Source organism: Panthera uncia, chromosome X, assembly GCF_023721935.1.
Source record: "Panthera uncia isolate 11264 chromosome X, Puncia_PCG_1.0, whole genome shotgun sequence".
Lineage (NCBI taxonomy): Eukaryota > Metazoa > Chordata > Mammalia > Carnivora > Felidae > Panthera > Panthera uncia.
In genome coordinates, this window is record NC_064817.1 from 43,866,413 (window position 1) to 43,890,492 (window position 24,080).

Sequence of the window (24,080 nt, forward strand, 5' to 3'; positions counted from 1 at the left end):
AAGACAGGTCCAGGAAACCAAGGCCAGATATGCTGTAGTAGGTAGGGGCTATGTGACTTTGGGTGGGTCATTCACCCCCTCTGAACCTCAGCAGTTTTATACTCTATAAAACAAGTGTGGTAATTAACCCCTACTGTTTAGGGCTCTTGGGAATTTCAAGTAAGAAAGCTCGTAAAAAGGGGAGCTGCTGTGATATGTAACAGGCCCTTGCTGTAATTCCGGCCTTCTGCCTTCACCTTAGACCCAAGTAAAAGGGAAAAATCTTACCATCTGAGGTCTCCTGGAACTTGTCTCGGACACTTTCCAGCTTTTCCATGGCTTTCATGTTAGGGGCAGCAATACGCTGGAGTACACTCTGCTGCTCATTGAGCTTCTGCTGCAGTGTATTCATCTCCTGTTTGATCTCCTCCTCGGCCTGGGCATCCTGTAAACCCCAGGCCCAGAAACATCAAGAAGGGCCATCTCCGTAAGAGATGCTCCACCAAGTGGGGGCCTGAGCACTTGCTCCCATGTAGAAGCTCTTCTCCCCTAGCTCAGCTCCTTCCACCAGGTCCTCCTCACAGGAACCATTCCTACCACCCTGGAAATTACAGGCTGACGCCACTTTCTCATCTCTAGCCCTTCCCCCAGGCCCTGCCAACCTCTCCGTCTCTCAGGAAGAGCAGCTGGTGGTGCCCCTCTCTGGCTCTCAGCCCAGGCCATGAGCCAGTACCATCCCAGGGTGACCTAGAGGCTCCCACACAGACTGGTCTGGACTCCACCTACGGCTCCACAATGAATAAGGCAACTCACGTTTTCTGCTCAGATCACCACATCTGAGCAAATTCCATTTAAGTTTTAGGTCTTATGGTATTGCAATGAATGTCTGCGCTTGTGCCTTTCTGCCACTTTCAGTCAATAAATATTTACTAAATGCCTTCTAAATGCCAGGCAGCACTGGGGCTCTCATATCCTGTGAGCCAGGGCTCCTGTGCTCACAGAACTCATGGACTAACAGAGGAAGGCATATAAGTAAACAATCAGAACACTGTACAATGAATACCAAAACAATGATAAACAGATGGTGTTGGGTCAGCACATAAGAAGGGCAACTAACTGAGACTCGGGCTACGGAAGGCTTCCAGAAATATGTTTAAGCTCAGGCCTACAGGATGAATGGTGAGGACAAAGAGAAGGAACAGCCTATGCAGACAGGAGCATCACATGCAAAACCAGGGGTCTGCTTGTGGTTCATTCAGGGAAGTCAAACCAATTAAAAAGTAACCAATTTTAATAAATTTCAAAAGCCAAAAAAAGGTGGGGGGGCGGCAATTCAATATGGCAATAATTATGCACTGTGTGCGTGTGTGTGTGCACGCGTGCACATACGCATGCTGGGGGATGAAGTAAGGCTGGAGACATGTGCAGAAGCCCGAAGATAAAGGGCTTTTTAAGCCTTGTAAGAGGTTTGGACTTTATCCCAAGGGAGGTGAGGTACCACTGAATGGCTTCAAGCACAGGAAGGACATGAATATACACAAATGGATGCACAAATATACACATTTTAGAAAAACCCTTCTAAAGATCTCTCTACACTGCTATGAAGTGGTCTCCTGGATATAAGTGAACTATGAAAGGTACACAATAGAATGCTTTTTTTTATATCTAAGAGAAGGAATGGGAGTATCTTTGCATATTTACAGATATATTTGTATTTTTAAAATACAACAAAAAAAAGGATAATCTAAAAACTAATTAAAATGGTTACATATAAAGGAAGGGAGATGAAGGGGACAGGAAAGAAAGTTAAACTTATTTTCATGTACCTTATGTTATACTTTTGGTTTTAGAACCATATGAAGATTTTATAGAATTATAAAAGAAAATTCGATCAAAATGTGAAAACCACCAGGTAAAAAAATTGTTGGGAACAAGACATTCACAATATACCAAACAATCACCTTAAAGATGACTAGTTACTACTGACAACAGTAAGGAATGTGGCAATTGATACCTTAACTGAGGACCACGCTTAACATCATGAATAGTAGGACATCCTCACGTTACATGCCTCCTGGCATGATGCAATACAGAGTACACAGCATCACCGATGAAAGGTTCTGGCCAAAAAATTACTTAACCCAAATCCATCAAGCCTCCAGACTAGATCAAACTTCCAATTTATAGGAAACAATAAGGGTAGGTAGAACAAGGTTAGCAACAATGAAAGGAAACAAACATATCCATAACATATCCATTCAAGACAACACATAGACTTCAAAAGATCAATGATGTGGGAATGCTCCACATTAAAAGAAACTAAAAAGAGATCAACCAAAAGCAATACGTGAATCTTGATTGGATCACAGTTTAAAACAATTATTAAAAACAAACTTTTTTGGAATAACTAAGAAATTTAAAAGTGGGCAGGATATTAGATATGACATTATTAATTTTCTTAAATGTAATATGGAATTGTGGTTATGGAGAATCCCTTGTTATTAGCTGAAGTATTTAGAGTTGAAGTCTGCAACTTCCTTCAAATGGTTCAGCAAAAAACAAAACGCATGTAGTGCAGAGGGAGGGAATCAAGCAAGATGAGAGAGGGAAAAAAACCAGAAAATTATTCATTGGGGAGTGTAAGATGAAAGACATGTGAACATTCATTGTACTATTCTTTCGATTTTTTTGTGGATTTGAAAATTTTCAAAGTAAAATTGGAAAAAAAATCAAAATGCAAAAATGAGCAACCCCTTAAAAATGGAAAACTAAACAAAGAACCATGACTATATATTAAGCTGATTAAACACTCAGAGGATTCTTTCGAATCACTTTAAAATACAGGAACATGCCGTACATGTTCAACGAGCCATTAGCTTAACAGCAAAGAGGACTTCAAGGAAATCTTCAATAGCATTCAATAATCAAATTATTACTAAGAATATCTCATTGATATTTTCAAACTATTACATATATAGAGAATAGGATAAAAAATACATTATTATGTTAGTGTTGCTAGGAACCAAGATTTTTAGCAAGAATAACTGAGGGAACTCAAACATAAAACCAATGACGTTAAACTGTGAAAATTACAATTTCAACTGAAGTATCAATGTGAACTCATGGTAACATTTTTCCTTCAAAATAAAAAATGCATCCTGTAGCCCAGTCTACTGAAACGTTCTAGAAGCACTCAGCAACCCAGCAGTCATGAGCACTCCAGTGCTCAGTTGGTGGTTGCTAAATAGCATTTCTCACTGCAAGAAGTCAAGGCTTCTCAGAGAGAAATGGCTAATTATAGATCTGGGGAAATGTAAAGGATGAACCTGGACATACCAGAAAGCAAGGAAGACAAAAGTCTGTAACAGTTGTGTCAAAATGATTCAGAAGCCAACTTGAACCAGTTCTCACTGGCCAAAGATGCAACAACTTGATCAACAAGAAGGATAACCACCACAACAGTGCAACACATCTAATATGTTTAAATCCTTGAGTTCATAATGATATACCTGAAAACTCAGTGAACAAATCTTGAGAATGCCAAAGAACAAATTCATTATTTTATAAACTAGTAATAAAAGATTCAAGCCTACATACCCTGCCTTTTTAATATAAACTGTATACCTCAGAGTAACCAAGTAATTGATAAGAGGAAATCTCTCTTTACAGTATTCCAGCTAACAAAGAAGAATGACAGAGTAAGAAGGTTACCATTTTGCAACCACAGACAAATTAATGAATCTGGACAATAACCACCATGGCTGCAAACCACACAAAAAGAATCACAATCAGACATTACCAACCTCCTGATTAAAGTTAACAACGCCACTTATGACCAGTCATAACAACCCCCAAACTTGACCAAAACAAACCCCCCAAACTTGAATCTAATCACACCCCTAGATCAGAGCTGTCCAGTACGGTAGCCATAAGTCACATATGACCGATTTTAATGGATGTTGATGGATGTAAAAACCAATATTCAACTTAGTTACTAGAAAACTTTTAAGTATATTTGGAAAAAACCTGGCTATGTGGTTCTCCTTTTCCAATTGTAAAGTTTAAGATAGCAAAATACAGATCAAGTATATCCAAGGAAAATTTAGCATCCAAATTGAGATGTGCTGGAAACATAAATAGATACTGTATGTTGAAGACTTAGTACAAAGAGATTATCAAATATCTCATCAATAATTTTATATTGTTTACACACTGAAATAACTCTTTAAGATATACTGGGTTGAACAAAATACAGTAGTAAAATTAATTTTACTTTTTAAAAAATGCCACATGTGGGTCATATTATATGTCTACTGAACAGCACTGATCTATGTCTAACTACCCACTTTCAGGAACTACAGGGGATACCAGAAATTTTTTTTTTTTTTTTTTTTTTGTTGTTGTTCTGGGGGAGCATTAAAAAATCATAGTACACAATCAAAAAGGTACAGCATGTAGAAAATCATTCAGGAGAAATAAGCCAATTTCTTCAACAAAAAATACTGCAAAGAAAAATAAAAACTGATAGAGGAGCATTTATATAGTAGTCCCCCCTATCCCCATGGGTACATTCTAAGACCCCCAGTGGATGCCTAAAACCATGGACAGTGCCAACCCCGACATACCATGTTTTTCCTCATACATACATACCCTTGATACTTTAATTTATAAATTAGGCACAGTAAAAGATTAACAGCAATAATAAAATAGAACAATTATAAAAATATACTATAATAAAAGTTACATGAATGGTCTTCTCTCTCAAACTATCTTATTGTACTGTAACTCACCCTTCTTGTGATGACCGGAGATGATAAAATGACTATGTGATGAAATGAAGTGGATGATGTAGGCACTGTGACACAGCACTAGGCTACTACTGACCTTCTGACAATAGGTCAGAAGGAGGATCATCTGCTTCTAGACCGCGGTTGACCGCGGGTAACTGAAACCACAGAAAGCAAAGGCATGGACAAGGGGGCACTCCTGTAGATTAATTGAGACTTAAGAGACATATCAACCAATCACTATATCAATTATCTATCTATCTATCTATCTATATCTATCATCTTATTTGACTCCCAGTTCAAGCAAGCAAACTGTGTGTGTACATGACAATCAGGGAAATGTGAATACTAATATTGATATTAAGAAATTATTTTATAATATAGAATTCCAATATTAAGGAATTATTGGGTTTTTGGTGTAACAATTCTAAATATTTCTAAAGATCTGAAAATGATCTCTTTTAGACACTTAAGTACAGAAAACAAACTGAGAGTTGATGGGGGGGCAGGGGAGAGGGGAAAAATGGGTGATGGGCATTGAGGAGGGCACCTGTTGGGATGAGCACTAGGTATTGTACATAAGCAATGAATCATGGAAATCTACCCTCAAAACCAAGAGTACACTCTATGTTAGCCAGCTTGACAACAAATTACATTTTAAAACATTAAATAAAGATAAAAATTATCATTTAGAGATACATTCTGAAATATTTACAAACGACATGACATGATGTCTAAAATTTGCAGCTGACCCTTGAACACAAGGGGGTTGGGGCATAAACCCCCCACCCCACACAGCCAAAAATCCATTTACATATAACTTGTGACTCCCCCAAAACTTAATTACTATTAGCCTACTGTTGACCGGAAGCATTACAGATAACATAAACAGTGGTTAATGTGTATTTTTATTTAAAAAAAATTTTTTTTTTAATGTTTATTTATTATTGAGAGACAGAGAGAGACAGACCATGAGCAGGGGAGGGGCAGAGAGAGAGGGAGACACAGAATCTGAAGCAGGCTCCAGATTCTGGGCTGCCAGCACAGAGCCGATGTGGGGCTTGAACTCACGAACCGCGAGATCATGACCTGAGCTGAAGTCAGATGCTTAACCAACTGAGTCACCCAGGTGCCCCAATTAACACGTATTTTTAAAGTAAGCTAAGGAAAAGAAAATGTTACTAAGAAAATCATTAAAAAACACATGTACAGTACGTATTTATTGAAGAAAAATCTGTGTATAAGTGGACCTGCACAGTTAAAACCCGTATTATTCAAGGGTTGACTGTATTTTTTTTTAGAGACAGAAAGAGTGCAAGTGGGGGAGAGGGGCTGAGAGAGGGAAGGGAGCAGGAGGAGAGGGAGGGAGAAGGAGAGAGAAAGGGAGGTGGGGAAGGGGTGAGGGGGCGGGGGGGGGGGGAGAGAGAGAATATCTTAAGCAGTCTCCATTCTCAGCACAGAGTGGACTTGAGCCTTGATCCCACAACCCTGGGATCAGGACCTGAGCCAACATCAAGAGTCAAATGCTAAACCGACTGACACCCAGGCGCCTTGGGATTGACTGTATTTTTAAAGAAGCCAGGGGTAGGGAGAGAGGATGAAGTGTATGAGGTGCACAGAAAACAAGTCTGGCCATGAGCTGATAACTGTTGAAACTGGCAATGTCTACATGAGACGGCACTGTGCTATTTTGCTTTTGCCTGTGAAAACTTCCCATAATAAAAATCTAAACATAAGAGCAAAAATCAACTTGAAGTGGTTCCTGCTGGACAAAGATGGGACAATATGAACATAAAGAAGAAAAATGGCTCCAACAGATAAACATCAAAATACCTTTAAACAGTTTATAATAAATACAAATTAAAAAAGTCACTGGTCACCTTTAAAGGTTACAAGGGCAACCACCTCTTTCTGAAAGCTCGTAAATAAAAGAATGAAGCATTTATCCTACCCTTTCTGTATTGGCTGTATTTCAAGGGAACTAAATAGTTGATATGAGAAACTTCTTTTTAGAATTCCAATAAATAAATGGAGGAGGAATGGAAGAATCAGGAAATTACCACTTTCCAACCCTTAATAGGGCTAGGCAATGATGATTAAGAGCTGCTAAAACCAACTTGTGAAAGACTGACAGGGAATTTTATAAAAACTGATGGGCTAACAACACCTGAACCTGGTGATCACCTCCTCCACACCCTCCAATTATTTTTCTCTTTATATTATGTAAATTTTCAACATGCACAAAAATGCAGAGGATAATACAAAGCACCCCCGTGTACCTATTATCCAGCTATAATTATCAACTCAGGGCCAGTATTCTGCCACCTATACTCAATTCCTTTCTATCTTCAATTATTTTTAATTTTTTTTAATGTTTATTTTTGACAGAGAGAGAGAGACAGAGCATGAGTGGGGAAAGGGCAAAGAGAGAAGGAGACACAGAATCTGAAACAGGCTCCACGCTCTGAGCTGTCAGCACATAGCTCGACGCGGGGCCTGAACTCACGGACAGCAAGATCGTGACCTGAGCCGAAGTCAGACGCTCAACCAAGGTGAGCCAGGTGAGCCACCCAGGTGTCCCTCAATTATTTTAAAGCAAATCTCAAGCATACCATTTCATCCATAAATACTGCAGTATGTGTCTCTAAAATGGTTCTGAATCTCAGCACTACTGACACTTTGGACCAGATGATTCACTGTTGTTAAGGGCTGTCCTTTGTGCACTGTTAAGATGTTTAGCAGCATCCCTTGTATCTACCTACTCAATACTGTCAACAACCAATTATGACAAGTGGGTGTCACAAGTATCTCCAGACATTACCAAATGTCCCCTGGGAGGCAAAATCCATGCACCATTGAGAACCACTGCTATAAAAGATAAGGACATTTAAAAAAAGCCACAATACTATCATCTCACCTAAAAATATTAATAGCAATTTCTGAACATCATAAATTATCCGGTCAGTGTTCAAATTGTCCTGATTATTTTATTAAAAAAAATTTTTTTACAGGGTTTTCAAAGCAGGTTTCAAATAAGGTACACACACTGCAACTGGCTGATTTGTCTCTTATGTCTCGTCTATAAATTCCCCTTCCTCTCTTCGTAATGGATTTAAGGGAGTGCCACATGTTCCAACTGGTTGATTTGTCTCTTATAGCCAATAAAAATTTTCCCTGTTTCTTCTCATTTCTCTATGGAAGACACCAGGTCTATAGAGTTTCTCACAGCCTGGATTTAGCTAACTGCATCCCTATGTTTTTATTTAACATGTTGCTCTGGCACCAGTGTTTCATATAATCGGTGTATATAAGGCTTGATCAGATCCTTATTTGAGTTGCTGACAAGAATATTCACAGGTAACGTTGACTCCTGCTCAAACTTATTACAAAGATAGAGAGAAATGACATTCAATGTCAACTGATGTGATGCAAAAGAAAGTTCACAAGCAGACAGCACCACCTATGATATATTCCTGCCAAAAATAAAAAATGAACTGAATCCAATCAAACCCCAGATTTAAGTACCAGTTTACAGGAAGTACAGGGGATGGGAGAACACGTTAAATAACATTATAGGACATAATCAGCCAAATTCGAAATGTAGAAAATTGTACAGGGCCAATAACCTAGTTTCTTCCATATACAGGTAGAAAAAAATAAAAAGGGATAAGAAAATGTTACAGACTAGAAGAGACCACTTTTAACATTATGAACCTCACTTGAATCCTGATTTAAATACACAAACTGTGGGGCACCTGAGTGGCTTAGTTGGCTAAGCATCCGACTCTTGATCTCAGCTCAGGTCCTGATCTCAGTTCTGACTTCAAGCCCTACATCAGGCTCTGTGCTAACAGTGTGCACCAACTGAGGATTCTCTCTCTGCCTCTCCCCTGCTTCTGTGTGCGCATGTGCACTCTCTCTCAAGATAAAATAAACTTAAAAACACACAAACTGTGTTTTTAAAAAGGGTATTTATGGGATATTTGTGCAAATCTAAAGATTTACTGAATATTAGATGACATTGCAGCTACTCTTAAAATTTTTTTGGTAGGACACTATAGTACGTCTTTTAAAATGTCCTTCTTTCTAGAGATGTATATTGAGGTAATCATGAATATTATCTGGAATTTTATTTAAAATATGCCAATGGGGAGGGAAGGGTATAAAAAACAAGACTGACCACATGTTGCTAATTGCTGAAGCTGGGTGATGGGTACCTGGGGTTCATTATATTCTTCTCTCTACTTCTGTGTATATTTGAAGTTTTCCGCAATAAAATCTTCTTTAAAAAATCAAGTACCCCTGGCTATAATGATGGATTGGAAAGCATCAGGACCTGTTTAGGAGGCTCCTACAGTAGTCCACAAGAGAGGTGAAATGGCCTGTACTAGAAAGACCACAGAAACAGAAAAAAGTAGAATTCACTAGATATCTAAGGAGGTAGAATGGATAGGGCTTGGTAATTCAATGAGTATGCAAAATGAGAGAGGCAGTCAAGAATGAGGCTCAGATTTCTGGTTCAAACCTGTGGCTGGCACTGAGAAGGGGAAGACTTGGGGAGGAAGGCTGGGGTTTGAGGTACCTGTGGAGCATAGCATACATGGCAGCTGAAGCCAGGGGAGTAAAAGAGATACCCAGGATGAGAGAATGCCAAGTGAGAAGGAAGAGTGCCTGGGACAGAGTACTGAGGAACACCCATGGCCCATCTGTTCACTGTAAAGGAGCATGTTCTCTGTGTGTGCATCTGGGCTGAGACGTGTATATGCGTGGAAGGGGAAGACTGGCAGCAGGCAGGGATGAGGACAACTGGGGGTGGTGGTGGAAGATGTGCCTGTGTCTGTGTGTGCATAGCTGGGGGAGACCCTAAGTCACAACTCTCTCCCTCCTTTGCCAGCTTACCCCTCTTTCCACCCATGGTCTCCATGGGGCCCCCAGGTGGGCTGACTCTCTTCCCTCTGAACAGCTAGGAAGATGTCCCCACCCCTGTGGCTGATCCTCACCTTCAGATCCTCACACAGGTCACCGTAGTCAATCTCGATGAGGGCCTCTCGTGCATAGATACTGGAAGTTCGCTGAGAACCACTCACTGAATCCTCCCCCTGGGAGCTACCCTGCAATGGTGAGAGGGAGAGTCCAATGGAGCACACTGGCCATGAGAATGCCCCTCTAGAGGGTGTGGGGGGGGGGGGGGGGGGAGGGGAGGGCGCTCCTATGCAGCCTTCAAAGTCTTTGAGAAGCACCTTGCTAGAGAGCACCTGTGGCAGAAGGACAGCAGCTCTGAAGGCACAGAGACCTGAGTTCAAATTTGGGCTCTACCACTAACGGTGGGATCCTGGGCAAGTCATGCTGTCAGATCCTGACACCTGAATCCTGATTTAAACACACAAACCCTCAACTGTAACACGGGACAACGCCTGCCTGGCAGGATTGTGTTTTGGATTAGGAGTAATTATGTCACCCATTACCATGGCGCCTGGCACATTTCTGGTGTTCAAAATATTTCGCTGAATTAAATTGAAATGCTATTTGGGAGGAGGGAGGGAAAGACATGTGGGCCTGAGATCCGTGCCCAGGTCTAAGACAGATATATGCAAACCCCCTCTCAGTTAATGTTCCCACCCCTTGCTACCAACTGTCAATTCCAGGACATAAAATGCCTTGGCTCCTCTACTGGCTAGTGTCCATCCCTTCCCTATGACTAAGCCTTGTCACCTCTGCATTGCTGTCCCTTACCCAACCCTCTCCTGGCCAACCTCTTTCACTGCAGCTAGGCCATCATTTCTCAGGTCCCTCAGCTTCTGTCTTCCTTTGCTCTTGGCTAATGTCCCTCAACTTGCACTCTTCCCAATAGTCATCACCTGCGGGAGCTTTTTCCTCAAGTCCCTAAGGTTACATACAGAATGATTTCATCTTCCCCTGGCCTCGCTCCCTCACCACCCACTGACAGCACTACCCCTCAATTCAACTTCCCTCTCACACCAAAGCTATTGCCTTTCACTTCACCTGCCTTCACAGCCTCACCCTGCCTCATCTCCCCTTCATCCTTCCTTATGTTCCCCACCACCTCCACCCACCATCCTTTTCTCTCTCTCCCTGGTCACTCTCACCCCCCATCTCTGGTCAATGTTATTCATTGCCCACTCCCACCACCAGCCATGACACACACCTCTTCCTGACTAATGTCGTCCATAGTGCCTTTAGACAGTGGCAACTTGATGTCCTGCATCTTGCAGGCCTGTAGCAGGTTGTGGCGGTCACTGCGTTTCTGTTCAAGCTTGGTCTCAATGGCTGTTACCTCCTTCTGTAAGTGGGTCATTTCCCTAAGAAGGTCCAGGGAGAGGTGAGATCCAAATCCAGCAGGCTGCCTGCTCTACCTAGTTCCCCCACCCCAGGCCTGAACCCACTCACTTGTTGGCGCCCCCCAGTTTCTTACGAATCTCCTCCATCTCATGATTCTTATCATTCACCTCCGACTTCTTGGCCAGGTGCTGATTCTTCAGGTCTTGTAGCTGGGCCATGGTCTCATCTATGATCTTCATGTGTCTTTGCTCCTCCTGGTCCCAGCAGGGGGAACAGGACAAGAAGTGAAGGTTTTCCTCATCTCAACTTGGGATCTTCTCCCCTTGCCCCCACCCTTTCCACCAGGCAGAAGGAGCCTCTGGGTGTGTCAGAACCTCTCTTCAGTAAGCTCTACTTTCACACACCACCATCACCCTCTGGGCTTCTTTTTATCTTTTTTCAAATTTGGTTGCCCTCCCCTACATAACCCATAATACAAGTTGCTTGATGTAGAAAAGTTCAAAGTACTGAAACAGTATCAAGTAGGAGGAGAAAAAGTCACTCGTAATCCCACCAGCCACAGATAACCAATTAACATCTTAGTCTATTTCCTCCTCATATCACTTCTAGATAGCCCTACAGACTTGAGACTAGATTAGAATTAAAACTCTATATTCTGACTTAGTATTATATTTAAGCATCTTTTCCACATCAAAATTGCCATCATGAGCAATATAACATCAATTTTTTAAAAACCCACACAAACAATACTGCATATTTTCTATGAGTGTACCTATATGAATATACAAGTATTTAAGTAAATGCCTACAAGCTCTGAAAGAATACACACTGTATGGGATTAGCCCCAGGAAGAGGAAAGGGAGTGGCATTGAGCATGGTCAGTCAAGGGATCGGAGTCTTACTTAATAGATCAGATTTCTTAAAGGAAGAATGTTTGGTTTTCATTTTGATCTTAAAGTCACATAAAGGAGACATATCTGCAACTTCCTCCCAAATGGCTCATAAAAACAATATGCATACACAGACAATGCAGAAACAAATATGGGATGTCAGTGACTGATGAATCTTGGTGACAGGTAGGGGGGAGTTCTTTGTAATACTCATTTTCAAATGATTTCAAAATAAAAAGTCATAGAAACATGACTCTGGATCATCTAGATGTCCGTGTACGCCTGCCTGATCTTCATTTGCATTTAAGATTCTGGTGACACCAAAGAGAACTACTTTAATTATCTGGGTTTAATGAAAACACACACACACACACACACCCCACCACCACCACCACTACCACTACCACCAACAAACACAGGCAGACATAAAAGTCAAATGGTTTAAACCAAGTGAAGAGGATCAAATCACCTCAGGACGGGATGCTATGAGAAGAACAAAGGTTTGACAGGAATTTAAAGAGAAAGAATGTGGGAAAAGGGAGTTGTTAGACAATACCCAGTGACACAGGCATGCTTGACTCAAACTGAGCCGTGGCAGTCAGCAGCACAGGCGCACTGTGAAAAGGGACTCAGTTTCAGCAAAACACCATCATCTGTTGCACTGAATTAATGTGGTTAATTATAAAAATTAATTTGTAAGTTTATCCTGGCTTTCTGGTTAAGTGCTCTAAGTATGGATGTTTGTATATATTTAACAGTAAGGATTTTTTTAAGCCAACGCTAAAGATCTTAGGTCTTTAAACGGGTTCTGTATATTACTAAACTTTGAAGACCATTTAACTACACACATATATGAATGTAGCGTAATTTGCTAATTATATATAGAACTATAAATGTTTGTAATAAACATCAACCTCCGTGCACAAAGCTGTGCCAGCATTCTGGATTTCCTCAGGTATTACTGAGTAAGAGGGGATAAATACATTCTGAAGAATCTTGATGGATGGTGCCATATGGCATAAAAGAATGCTGGTCTTGGGCACCATGGCCAGTGTTAATCATTTTTTTTAATCTTGGATGTGATAGGAAACAAATTACCTCTGATTGTTGCTTTAATTTGCATCTCTTTGATTTCTAATAAGGCTAAATTATATGTATGTGTTTATGGGCTATTTGAACCTTCTTAAACTGTTTGTGCCTCTTACTCATTTCATTTTTCCTATTTAGGTCTTGGTGTTTTCTTATTTCAACAGGGCTTTATAAATAATGGATATTATCCTTCTATCATATCTCTTCCAATTTTTCCTCCCAGTTTTTAGTATGTCTTTTCATGCTCTCCTTCCTTACCTTCTTGAGCTTTTCTATCTCATTTTCATCCTTTTTCACTGTCTGCTCCCACATGTGCACTTTATCCTGGTCCTCTTTCAGTTGGTTCTTTTCAAAATCCAACTGGATGCCCAAGCGAGTCTTCTGATTCTCAAACTCCAAACTGTGGGGAGAAAAGAGAACTAGGCCCAGGATGCAGGGACTCAGGTACTACTAGATTTCAGTCACCACTCAGCTCATCCCTCCATATCCACATAAAACTATTCCAACTCCAACTGATGCTGGAGAACTAAGTTCCTCAGCCTTGCCTTGTGGATATGGCACAAGGCAGGGGAGATCAGGCCAAACTCCACTACTCCCCCTTTATACATTGGAAGACTCCAGAACCCTCCCAAGTTCCTAGGAGGCACAAAAAGGTCCACCTGAACCCACCAGCCATGATAATTCCTACTTACTAAGTTTCTGTGTACTTTACAAAATTACCTCTAATCCTCTAATTAATAGCTCCACAAGTAAGCGTGATTATCCTAATTTTACAAATGAGGGAACACGGGCCAAGAGGTAAAAGACCTTGCCCAAGGCCACACAGGAATCCAGGTCTAACACCAAAACCCAGGCTGTTTCTCCTATGGCACCATCGCAATGTAATGTGGCAGAATAAGAGGTCTGGCATCCAAACTCTGCCATTCACTAATAGTGTAATCTTGGCCAAGGTAGTTATACATTCTATGCTTCTGTTTCCTCATCTATAAGATGGAAATAACAGTACTGCTTACCTCATAGTTATTGGGAGAATTTTTTAACAAGTTAATATGCATCCAGTCCTTAGAAGCATACCAGACACACAGTTAAATACTTAATAAATTTTAGTTACCATCATTATTGACAGTATACTGGTTGCATTCAGCTCATACTTGCTCATGGGCTTTGACTCTTTCCAATGAGCCCACCCACCCTCCCCCATCCCAGAACCTTCAAGGAGCAGAGCTTAGGTAGTAAAAACAAAACATGGAGAAAATACTAGATTTCTGCTATTGCCCTGCTCCCCATCTCTTCAGAAACTCAAAGAGTATGTAACCAGCATCCAGATACTAGCAGGCCAGACAGGGCTAATTTCCAACTGCCTCCCCACCCCCGCAATATGGTGTGACAGATGCTGCCAGATGTCATGCTAGCAGCTTAACCCTATTAGTCACTATAATCCAAATGGAATGTAATTAACTCTATAATTTTGAGCTATGCAATTTTAAGTCCAATCTCCCAAGCATGACTCATAAAGCCCTCTGCAATCTGGCCCCTGCTGACCTGTCCACCACCCCCGCCTTCCTCCTGACCCCATTTTTATGCTCCAGACATTCAAAACTACTTAGTTTCCAGTACAAGGCACACTCTCTCACACCTCCGAGCATGCTGTTCTCACTGCCTGGAACTCCCTTCTGTCTGCTGCCCAGCTGGCCAAGTCCTACTCACTCTACAGGCATCCAGTTCATCGCTTCTTGTTCTGGAAAAGCTTTCCTGACAGTTGTGAGCAGGTTCTCTGATTTTATTACATGTTTCTGGGTTTCCTCCCTTTTTGGTGCAGTTAATTATATCCCACAGTTCATAACACGCTTATGTTCACTGTCTGTGCAAGACCATGGTCTCCTTTGGCTCAATACCTGATTTCTACTCCCATTACTCTCTCTACAGGGAGCACACACTCCAAAGTGACATACATACGTACATACATACATACGTATATAGCCTTAAAAATATACACCCTTGTAAAATATACTTGTTTTTAAATGTACACAAATACAATTATAAATGTATCTATGTTACAGCCTGTAAATCTAGTTCTTGCTTTGAACTGCTACACAGTATTGCATAGTCTATATATTCATCACATTCGACTTGTATTTTCCTCCAAGTGATGGCCATTTACATGGCCACCAACATCCAACTACTACAAATTATGCCAAGACACAACCCGAATGTGTCTCTTTGTTGCCCTGTGGCAACACTCTCTCTGAGCTATATACCCAGAAGTGGCTTTGCTAAGTCATAGAGCTTATGCAAACTTATTTTCACCAAATACTGCTAAGACTGTTTTAATTTGCATTTCTCTGATTAGAAACAAGACTGAACATCAATCTGTAGTTATCAGCCATTTGTGCTTCTTTTTCCATGAAATGCTAACGGCACCCTCTGTCCATTTCTCTATTGGGTCTCTCGTTTTTATCTTTCTTCTTGATTTGCAGTTCTTTGAACATTTCCTCTGTATTTTCTATGTACCTCAAGTACAGCATCAATGACACTATTCTGAAATTGTTGATCTACTTGTTTGTCTTCCCCACTTCCACAACCCCCTGAGGACAAGGACAGTCTCTGATTCAATTCTATATCCCTTGAGCCTGGCTTATGGGTAGGAGAGCAATGAATATTTACTATATGGGCCATGAGCTACATAAACTGCAGACTGAGACCCAGGGTCAAGGAGGCAACCTCTTTTAAAGATTGTCACGTTCGTCTGTGTCACCCCAATCTCCCCACCAATACCTAGCACAGGACAACTTCGTACAACATAGGGACTCAAGAAAAGTCTATTAAATTAACAAATATAGTAAAGAGGGGGAAGAGAAGAGGAACTGTTGTGTTGTTCTTACTATTCTTCCAACTTCATTCCATCCCCACCCCTCTGCAATGCCCATCAGGATAATGACAATAATAAAAGCTAGCATCTACTACTCTTGGTAGGTGCTAAGTATTATCCTAAATACTTTACAAGGACGAGTTCATTTGATCTGCCTAAATGCCATGAGACAGGCATCCTTATTATCCCACTTTACAGATAAGGAAACTGGGCCTCAGAGAGGTCAAGTCACTGCCCAAGATAATGAGTTATGGAGCTAGGATTCTAACCCAGGTAAATCACATTTAAAGCTGGCACTCTTAAGCATGAGACCATGCCACACTGCCTCCCTGATGTTCCTGTTCTTTAAAGCCGACCTACTACACCCATCATTCTAAGAGCTGCTCCTTGTCTTATGATGGCATGTGACTTCCCAGGATATCAGGCTGGGGGCTCAAGGGCACCCCAGTGTGTACTCTTGTACCCCACACTTCCACTTACCGCTTCTTGGCAATTTCGTTCTGCCGCTTCACCTTCTCTTCCTCAAACTCTCGGATGTTGCGCACACCAATCTCGCGACAAAACTCTTCAAACACCTCATCCTCTACCTGAGGGGAGAAGCGAGGGACAGCAAAGGCCCTCTGGATCAGAGTGCTGCTGCCAGTCCCAGTCCCACCCCACTGCACACACTGGCATGGTTCATCCCTTACCAACCTGGTTCATCTTCTCCTTCAAGTCTTTCATTTCCCTCTCTCGGCTCTGGATGATCCTCTTGATATCATTAATGCGAGGCCCAAAGTTGGCTAGCTCACTCTCCAGCTTGGACTTTTCCTGCAGGAAACAGGGTTGAGGGAAAAAGAGACCAGGCTCTTTGGAGGAACGGAGCCACCCTGAGCTCACCGGCCCCTGCAAAAGAAGGGCTAGCTCTCCACATGCTGAGAGAACATGGCTCACAATTCCCCAGTCAAGGTTCCATCATCTCCCACTTGAACCATCACACAGCTTCCTCCCCGGGCTCTATTCGGCTAGCTTTAATCCACATGGTAAACATCATCAGTTACAGGTCCACATTTCCTTATCTATAACCCTTGGAATTCAGACTTTTTGATTTTAGAAGAAGGTAAAGGGATATTTATACTACACTTTAAATAATGCCTCCAGGTGGTCTTGGGAAGCACCCTATGATCAAATACATTAATATACCTAGAAGAGCACCCCCCACCGAGAGGGACTGAAATGCCAGCGTTCACTTTCAATTTACTTTCAGAAGCAGCTCAGATATTTGTTGAACGAATAATGCTAATAATAGCATCTAACATTTACTGAGCACTTACCGGGCACAAGGAATCAGTCTAAGTACTTTACAGACATGTAATCATTCAATCTTTGCAAGAAGGCTATAAAGCAGGTGGTATTCTAACTCCCATTTTACAAATAGATGAAAAACTAATGACGACACATTAAGTAAGCTGCCTCCCACCATAAAGGCGAGACCTGAAGCCCGGACTGCTATGCTTGGTCCCCTGAAGCAGGCTGGGAGGAGAGAGGGAAATGGGATACATTTCCACTCGCAGAGAAACTCTGACCAGGAATGTGAGGGTGGCCTTTGGAGGACAGGGCTGAAGACTAAGCCCCACCTGCAGATTCAGGGCTAGATGTCTTGTCTTAGTCTGTTCCAGGTCACTCTGCGAGTACTTGAGCCGCATCTGTAGTCCATGGGCCTGAGACTGCACCTGACGTAGCTCTGCCTCTTTCCGCTTTGCCTTCATCTGCTCCTGAAGTGGACATGACAGAACAGCTAGGTGATAAGAACAGGAGTGGCCAGCCTGGGCTTAGGACTCCAAACCCTGGGGACAGTAATGCCCATGACTTACTTTCAGCTCCTCTGTCAACCGCTCCTTCTTCTCTTTCAACTTATCTACCGCTTTCTCATCCCAGCGCCGAGCCTTGGCTTTCAAGTCACTGGCTCCACCAGAGATCACCCCTGACTTCTGGAACAGGGTCCCATCCAGTGCCACCGTCTACACACAGTAGGGAAAAGAGAGAAGGAGGGAGAGAAGATGAAGAGTCTCCAATACTAAGCCTGTCCAGCTCCAATGTGCACAAGGGAATCCATACCTTGTGACGCTGGTGGCCGCCAAAGGCAATGCGGCGGGCATCCTCCACATTGTCACACACAAGGGCGTTGCCACAAGCATATTGCAGGGCTTTTTTGATGTGGGGTGGCTCATAGCGAATTACGTCAATCACCAGCTTGGCCCCCTTCAGTTCCCGGAGCTTCTCATCTGTAGGTTTCACCTATGGGAAGAAGCTCAGTAAGTGGGAGAACATGGAGGGCTAGGAGAAGGGGCCCTCTCACACTGCCCTGACCCCATCCCCACCAGCCTCACCTCCAAGTAGTCAAGAGGCAAGAAGGTCTCAGGCTCCCCACGCTGTTCCTTGATATACTGAATACAGTCCCGGCCTGTCTTCTCAGAGTCCACGATAATGGCATCCATGTTCTTGCCCAAAACCTTGGTCACGGCAATCTGGTACTTCTTTTGTGTGGGCTGACAGAGGTCAATGAGGCGTCCATACTGAGGAAAGTCAGAAGAGAAAACTGAAGCATGAGGCTTTTGGGGACTGACTCAGGAACCCCAATTCCCAGTTCAGAAGTGGCAGACCAAAACCTGCATGAGGAACGTAGCTTCCATGCTATGGAGGAAAAGCCTACTCTGTCCCCAAAGCAACAATCACTCCAGTCATGCCTGAATCCAAAATCATCTTTCTAAACCTCAGTTTTATCATTTCACAGACCACTACTGCCCCAGGCACTATGTCAGATACCCCTTACATACATTACCTCAAATTCTCACAAGCACCCAGCAAAATAAATCTTTTTCTAGTTCATGTCCCCCATGCCCCCTAAGCTAATCATGGTTCCCTAAGAACTATCAGATAATGGGTAAGATCTTCAAGGGCAGGAAATGAGCCTAAATCATCCTTATAAACTCCTCAGGAGTGTCTAGAGGACAGATCAGGAAATATCTATGGAACCAAATTAAGTTAAACCCAGGGATGGAATTATAGCAATAGAGATCCTTATAAACTCCCCCAGAAGTGTCTAGAGGACAGATCAGGAAATATCTATGGGACCAAATTAAGTTGAACCCAGGGATGGATAGCAATAGAGAGAGAATACTCAGGGAACTCAAGATTTGGTTCAAGAGGCCAAGAGCTCTGATAAAGCCTAGGATATCCCTACAAGCAAATAAACCACTTGGTACAGGCCATGTGAGCTCATATCAAAGCCTGCAGAGTTACTCCCTATGAGACTAAATCATATCCTGTGGCTCCTCCCACTTCCAAAGGCCTCTCCAGTTTCCCAGCATCCCACAGAGGAGTGGAAGCAGCAAGACAAAACCTTCAAGAAGTTGCAACTGGTGTGATAGAAAGAACAGGAGGTTCCAAGTCAGACATAAGTTGGGTTTGGATTACAATTCTTATAAGCTGTGCTGTTTTGGGTAAGTCATTTCATCTCTCTGAGCCTGTTCCCCCAGCTGTAAAAAAGGGATCAGCAATCTTGTCTTCACAGGGCCGCTGACAGCCAGTGGGAGAGTAGGTGCTCAGGAAAGGAGTTCCCTTTCCATTCTTACCACAGAGCCAGGGTACAAGCGCTTGATGCTTTCCATAATCTCTGCCTTTCGCTGTTGGCGGCTGCTCTCCTGGCGGTCAATACGGGCATCACCTAGCTGCTCCATCACCTGGTTCAGCTCCTTATTGATCTCATCAATACGCCGTTTGGCCATCTCCACCTCCTCTGTCAGCTCCCCCTCTAACTTCTTCTGCTCCTCTAGGGACTGCCTACAAAGTGAGGGATCACAAGGGGTTACCCTGGCTAGTGAGAAAATATTCCTGGCTGAAAGGGACTCTGGGGATCCTGCCTGAGGAGGGGCAGGACAGATAGGGTTCACAACAGCCCTGGACATAAGAGGAAAGGCTGCAGAGCCACATACTTGCTAGTGGTAATGTATTCCTCTAGTTTCTCAATCCGTTTCTGATTCTCTTCAATCTCCCGCAGCTTTTGCTTGATCTTGGCCTGGAAGAAAGACAAATATACACCATCACCAGGGGCTGAGCAAGTTAACTCTAAGACCATGGGGCCCTGGCTTATACCTGCTATGTGCCCACTGATCAAAAAGCCCAACAGTCCAGGACAGTCTGTCACTAATGGGGGAGACCTACTAAAAAGCAGACACACAACAGTGTTCAGTGTGGCTCTGCTAATTGATGCCCCTCCCAGAGCCCTGAGACCTTTCATGACGTCCTACCTAGCCTGGGTAGAACATATCCTGGTTCTGCCACTTCATAATGATGTGACCTGAGGCAAATTACTTCACCTCTGGACTATAGTTTCCTCATTTGGAAAATGAGGAATTAAATGAGTAAATACATGTAAAATATAGTGCCTAGCAAACAGTAAATGCTTACTAGTTGTTAGCTATTGCCATTACTGTTAAGGGGCACCTGGGTAACTCAGTCAGTTAAGTGTCTGACTTCGGCTCAGGTCATGATCTTGCGGTTCGTGGGTTTGAGCCCCGCATCAGGTTCTCTGCTGTCAGCACAGAGCCTGCTTTGGATCCTCTGTTCCCCTCTCTCTGTGCCCCCTCCCCTGCTCATGCTCTCTCCCTCTCAAAAATAAACATTAAAAAGAAAAAAAAAAGACTTTCATCACTTCTTTTTTCTCTGGACCATCATCCCTAATCTTGTAACACATGCCCACCTCTGTCTCTACTTTCTTCCGCTCTTCCAGATCCAGCCGGTCCTGGTCGGCTTTCTGATCTCGATTGAACTTCTCCAGCTCCTGGGCCAACGTAGCCGCTCTCTTGCTGGCTTCTTCTTTCAACCGGTGGTATTTCTTTACCTGTATTAGGAACAGGTAACCAAATCAGTCTCTGTAGAAGCACAGCAACCCCCCACCCCACCCCCAACCTCCCAGAGCTTACCTGATTCTCCTCCAAGGTTAAGTCTCTGCCCTGACTCTGACTCTCCTCTTCCATCCGTTCCTCAAACTCCTGCCGGGCTTTCTCTACTGACAGCATCTCCTTTTCCAGCTCATCCATGTCACCTTTACGCTTCTTGTAATGCTTCTGAGCATTCTGTAGGGACTTCTTGGCTGCTTCCAGCTTCTTGATTTTGTGGGAGGTATTCTCCTTGGCTTTGATGTACTGAGGCCGCTTCTGGTTCAGCTCTGAGTCCTTCTCCCTTTTGCCGGAGGGGGGGTGGTGGGTAAATCAGTTAGCACTGTGGCAGAAGGGAGGGTTCCCAGGCTTTTTACCCAAAGGGGGGGCCTGATGTCCCAGCCAGCCTCAGGGAATTGCTTAAAGAACGAGGGCCTGATGCCCCACAGATCCTCAGAAAAGGGGCAGTCTGACTACTCCCTGGAACTGATGGCTTCAGCCTGGCATTCCGGCCACTCCGTAAGGTAAAGCTGCCACTCCTGCCTCAGCCCTAGCCAGGCCAGGACCATCAGTAACAGCTCCCAAGAATGCCCTATGTTCATGGAGTTGTCCCCCATCTGATCTAACTTTTTCATGTCCTTTAAACTTCTAGCGCCAGTTTTCCTCTTCCAGGAAGGCATTCCCAGCCACTCTAGTAGCCAGGCCTCCCATTGCTTCCTCTCACTTGGCAAGGTCCCCACCCCTTTCAAGTTCTCTCTTTCATGAGTAGCCATCTACCCAGAGTTTGAGTACTCAAATGCTTTGTCTAAAATGCAAGTCAAGAAATGTGTTTGGTTCTGGCCAAAGCAAGTCAAGAGGAAGACAAACTAGGACGAGCACCGGACTCTAGGCTCAGAGGAGCCCTAGGAAACAGCACAGCCTCTTGGTTTCCCATAGGTTGCAGGCCCAGGCCTGCCTCTTACTTGATCTCCTTCTCAATCTGCTGCTGCTCCCGCATCATTTTGCCCAGCTCCTTCTTCTTCTCCTTCAGCTCATCCTCTACCTTGTCCATACGCTTCTTGTCCTTCTCGATCTCCTTGTTCTTAGAGGCCAGTTCCTTATTGAGCTTCTCAATCTCCACTTCATTGTGATAAAGCTTAAAGAGCTGCAGCTGCACCTGAGCTCGCACCACCTCATCCTTCAGGCGCTGGTAGCGGTCAGCCTGCGCAAACAGGAGCACGGAGGCAGGTGTGCATCAGTAAGGCACTAGCTCGACCCTGGCCCCTTAGAGCCCAGAGGTAGCCTAGCCACCTACCTCTTCTTTCTCCTGTTTGGCTTCCTTGCGTTCGGCTGCAATGTTTTTTTTGCGATGGTAATTAAACTGTGTGTCCTCTTCAGCCTTCACCATTTCCTTCTTTCGCTTGTCATACTCCTGGGCCAGCTCCCCAGAGCGACTTATCTCTTCAAATAGAGCTGTCCTCTCTTTGGGATTCTTCATGGCAATAGATTCCACAGCACCCTAGTAAAGATCAAAACACTCTCCCCATTTAGAGCCTATCCAACCCAGTTCCTTCTACCCATTTCTACTCAGTTATTCAGAAAAAGGTCTCTGACCCTCTCCCCGCACTAGGTGCCACATTTCACACTGGGCCTTGAGGACACGTTCCCTGCCTCTTGAGGTGCACACAGAGCAAAAGAGACAAAAGCAAAGACAACACCATGTGTTATGTGCAGTGACAGAAGCAACACAGAAAAAGCACTAAGTGAAGCTTGGGGGTAGGAGACTGGTAGGAGTGTCTATCCAGGAAAGCTTCCCAAAGGTGACATCTAAGTTGAGTTTGAAAGATGGGGAAGAACTAACCAAGAAAGTTAAGAGAGAAGGTCATTTCATGTAAAGGACGATTAATATGCAAAGGCCTGCAGGCCAAAGAAAGCAAGTGAATTTGGGGAACTATAAACAGTTTAACTGAGCTGGAATGCAGGGTTGGAAGGGAAAAATACTGACAGGTGAGGGGCTAGTAAGGTGGGCAAGAACCAAAGGATGATGTTTCCTGAATGCCAGGAGTTTGGAGTTTATGCTAAAGCAATGATTTAGCATGTATAATAACCTGGAGAGCTTGGTAAAACACTCAGTGCTGGGCCCCATCCCATAGTCTCTACGTCTATAGATCTGGGATGGGACCAGAGAAGGTGCATTTCTAGCATGTCCCCAAGTTGATGCTGATCCAGAGACAATAATTTGAGAACCACCATCATAAGACAATGAGCAATCACTGAAATGCTTTAAGGAGGAAAAGGAAAGAAACAGATTTGTGTCTTTGTAAGATGAACCTAGCCTAAGGGATGAACTGGAAGGGGACAGACTGGAGTCTTGTAAGCCCAGTGAAGAAGCTGCTACATTAATTCAGGGGAGAGATGAAGCTCAAGATGAAGCAGGCCCAGTGAGGATGGGACAAGGATCAGCAAAGAGCAGACAGCCAATAATTGTTAAAAATGCTCACCTGGAAGACGAGGAAGTTACGAGCTTTGATGAGAATGCCCAACTTCTCTAATTCCTCACTGTACTCATGTAGCTGAACCACTTTGTTGTTGATCTTGTACTCAGAAGAACCCCCTACAAGACAGTGCATGAGTTAGCTGAAGGTCAGACATCCACCTATCCCAGTCAACTAGTCTAGTCACCTCCCGGGACCCAAGGGGAGCCTTCTGGCCAGCCTCACCCACCAACAATGACACGGGCAAAGGTGCGGTCCTCAGCACCCTCCTCAGAGTAGACCATGCTGACAAAGGCCCGATTGGCAGCTGGCTTGCCCACAGGAGCTCCATGGATCAGGTCCCTCAGGGTCTTTACTCGCAGGTTGCTGGTTTTCTCACCCAATACAAAGCTGATCGCATCCATGAGATTTGACTTACCTAAGGGAGTAGGGGACAAAGCAGAGGAGGGGAAGTCAGGGAACACTGCTCTGCCCCCACCAGAGCCCTGGTTCAAGGGCTGAGAAAAACAGTCCCTTTGCAGCTATTACCTACAGCAGTTAAAGACTAGAATCCCATCTAAGGAAACAGCATATTCACATAATGGATTGTTCTACAACCATTAACGACACGGGGAAATGCCCATAATAGAAGAAATAAGCAGATAATGTAACTGTAACAAAAAATATAGTTTGATCTCAACCAAGTTTAAAAGTTAAAAAAAAAAAAGAGCTAAGGGAAGGTGATAATGGGGAGTTGCTATTTCCTGTGTACACTTTCAATTTTGCAAGATGAA

General features: G+C 43.4%; 1 protein-coding gene across 1 annotated transcript in view; it reads right to left on the minus strand.

Annotated features, from left to right (window-relative positions):
- SMC1A (structural maintenance of chromosomes 1A) overlaps positions 1 to 24,080 on the minus strand; it is a 32,979-nt gene that overhangs the window by 4,951 nt on the left and 3,948 nt on the right. Inside the window, exons 2-20 of the mRNA XM_049643248.1 lie at positions 23,537 to 23,725; positions 23,314 to 23,426; positions 22,128 to 22,331; positions 21,796 to 22,034; positions 20,879 to 21,137; positions 20,656 to 20,796; positions 19,889 to 19,971; positions 19,529 to 19,736; positions 18,284 to 18,469; positions 18,012 to 18,191; positions 17,768 to 17,914; positions 17,531 to 17,668; positions 16,608 to 16,724; positions 16,395 to 16,501; positions 13,304 to 13,445; positions 11,175 to 11,320; positions 10,933 to 11,086; positions 9,767 to 9,877; positions 268 to 424 (exon numbers count right to left, since the gene is read on the minus strand). Coding sequence (XP_049499205.1) covers positions 268 to 424; positions 9,767 to 9,877; positions 10,933 to 11,086; positions 11,175 to 11,320; positions 13,304 to 13,445; positions 16,395 to 16,501; positions 16,608 to 16,724; positions 17,531 to 17,668; positions 17,768 to 17,914; positions 18,012 to 18,191; positions 18,284 to 18,469; positions 19,529 to 19,736; positions 19,889 to 19,971; positions 20,656 to 20,796; positions 20,879 to 21,137; positions 21,796 to 22,034; positions 22,128 to 22,331; positions 23,314 to 23,426; positions 23,537 to 23,725 — 3,021 coding nt within the window. The remainder of the gene's footprint in view (positions 1 to 267; positions 425 to 9,766; positions 9,878 to 10,932; positions 11,087 to 11,174; positions 11,321 to 13,303; positions 13,446 to 16,394; positions 16,502 to 16,607; positions 16,725 to 17,530; positions 17,669 to 17,767; positions 17,915 to 18,011; positions 18,192 to 18,283; positions 18,470 to 19,528; positions 19,737 to 19,888; positions 19,972 to 20,655; positions 20,797 to 20,878; positions 21,138 to 21,795; positions 22,035 to 22,127; positions 22,332 to 23,313; positions 23,427 to 23,536; positions 23,726 to 24,080) is intronic.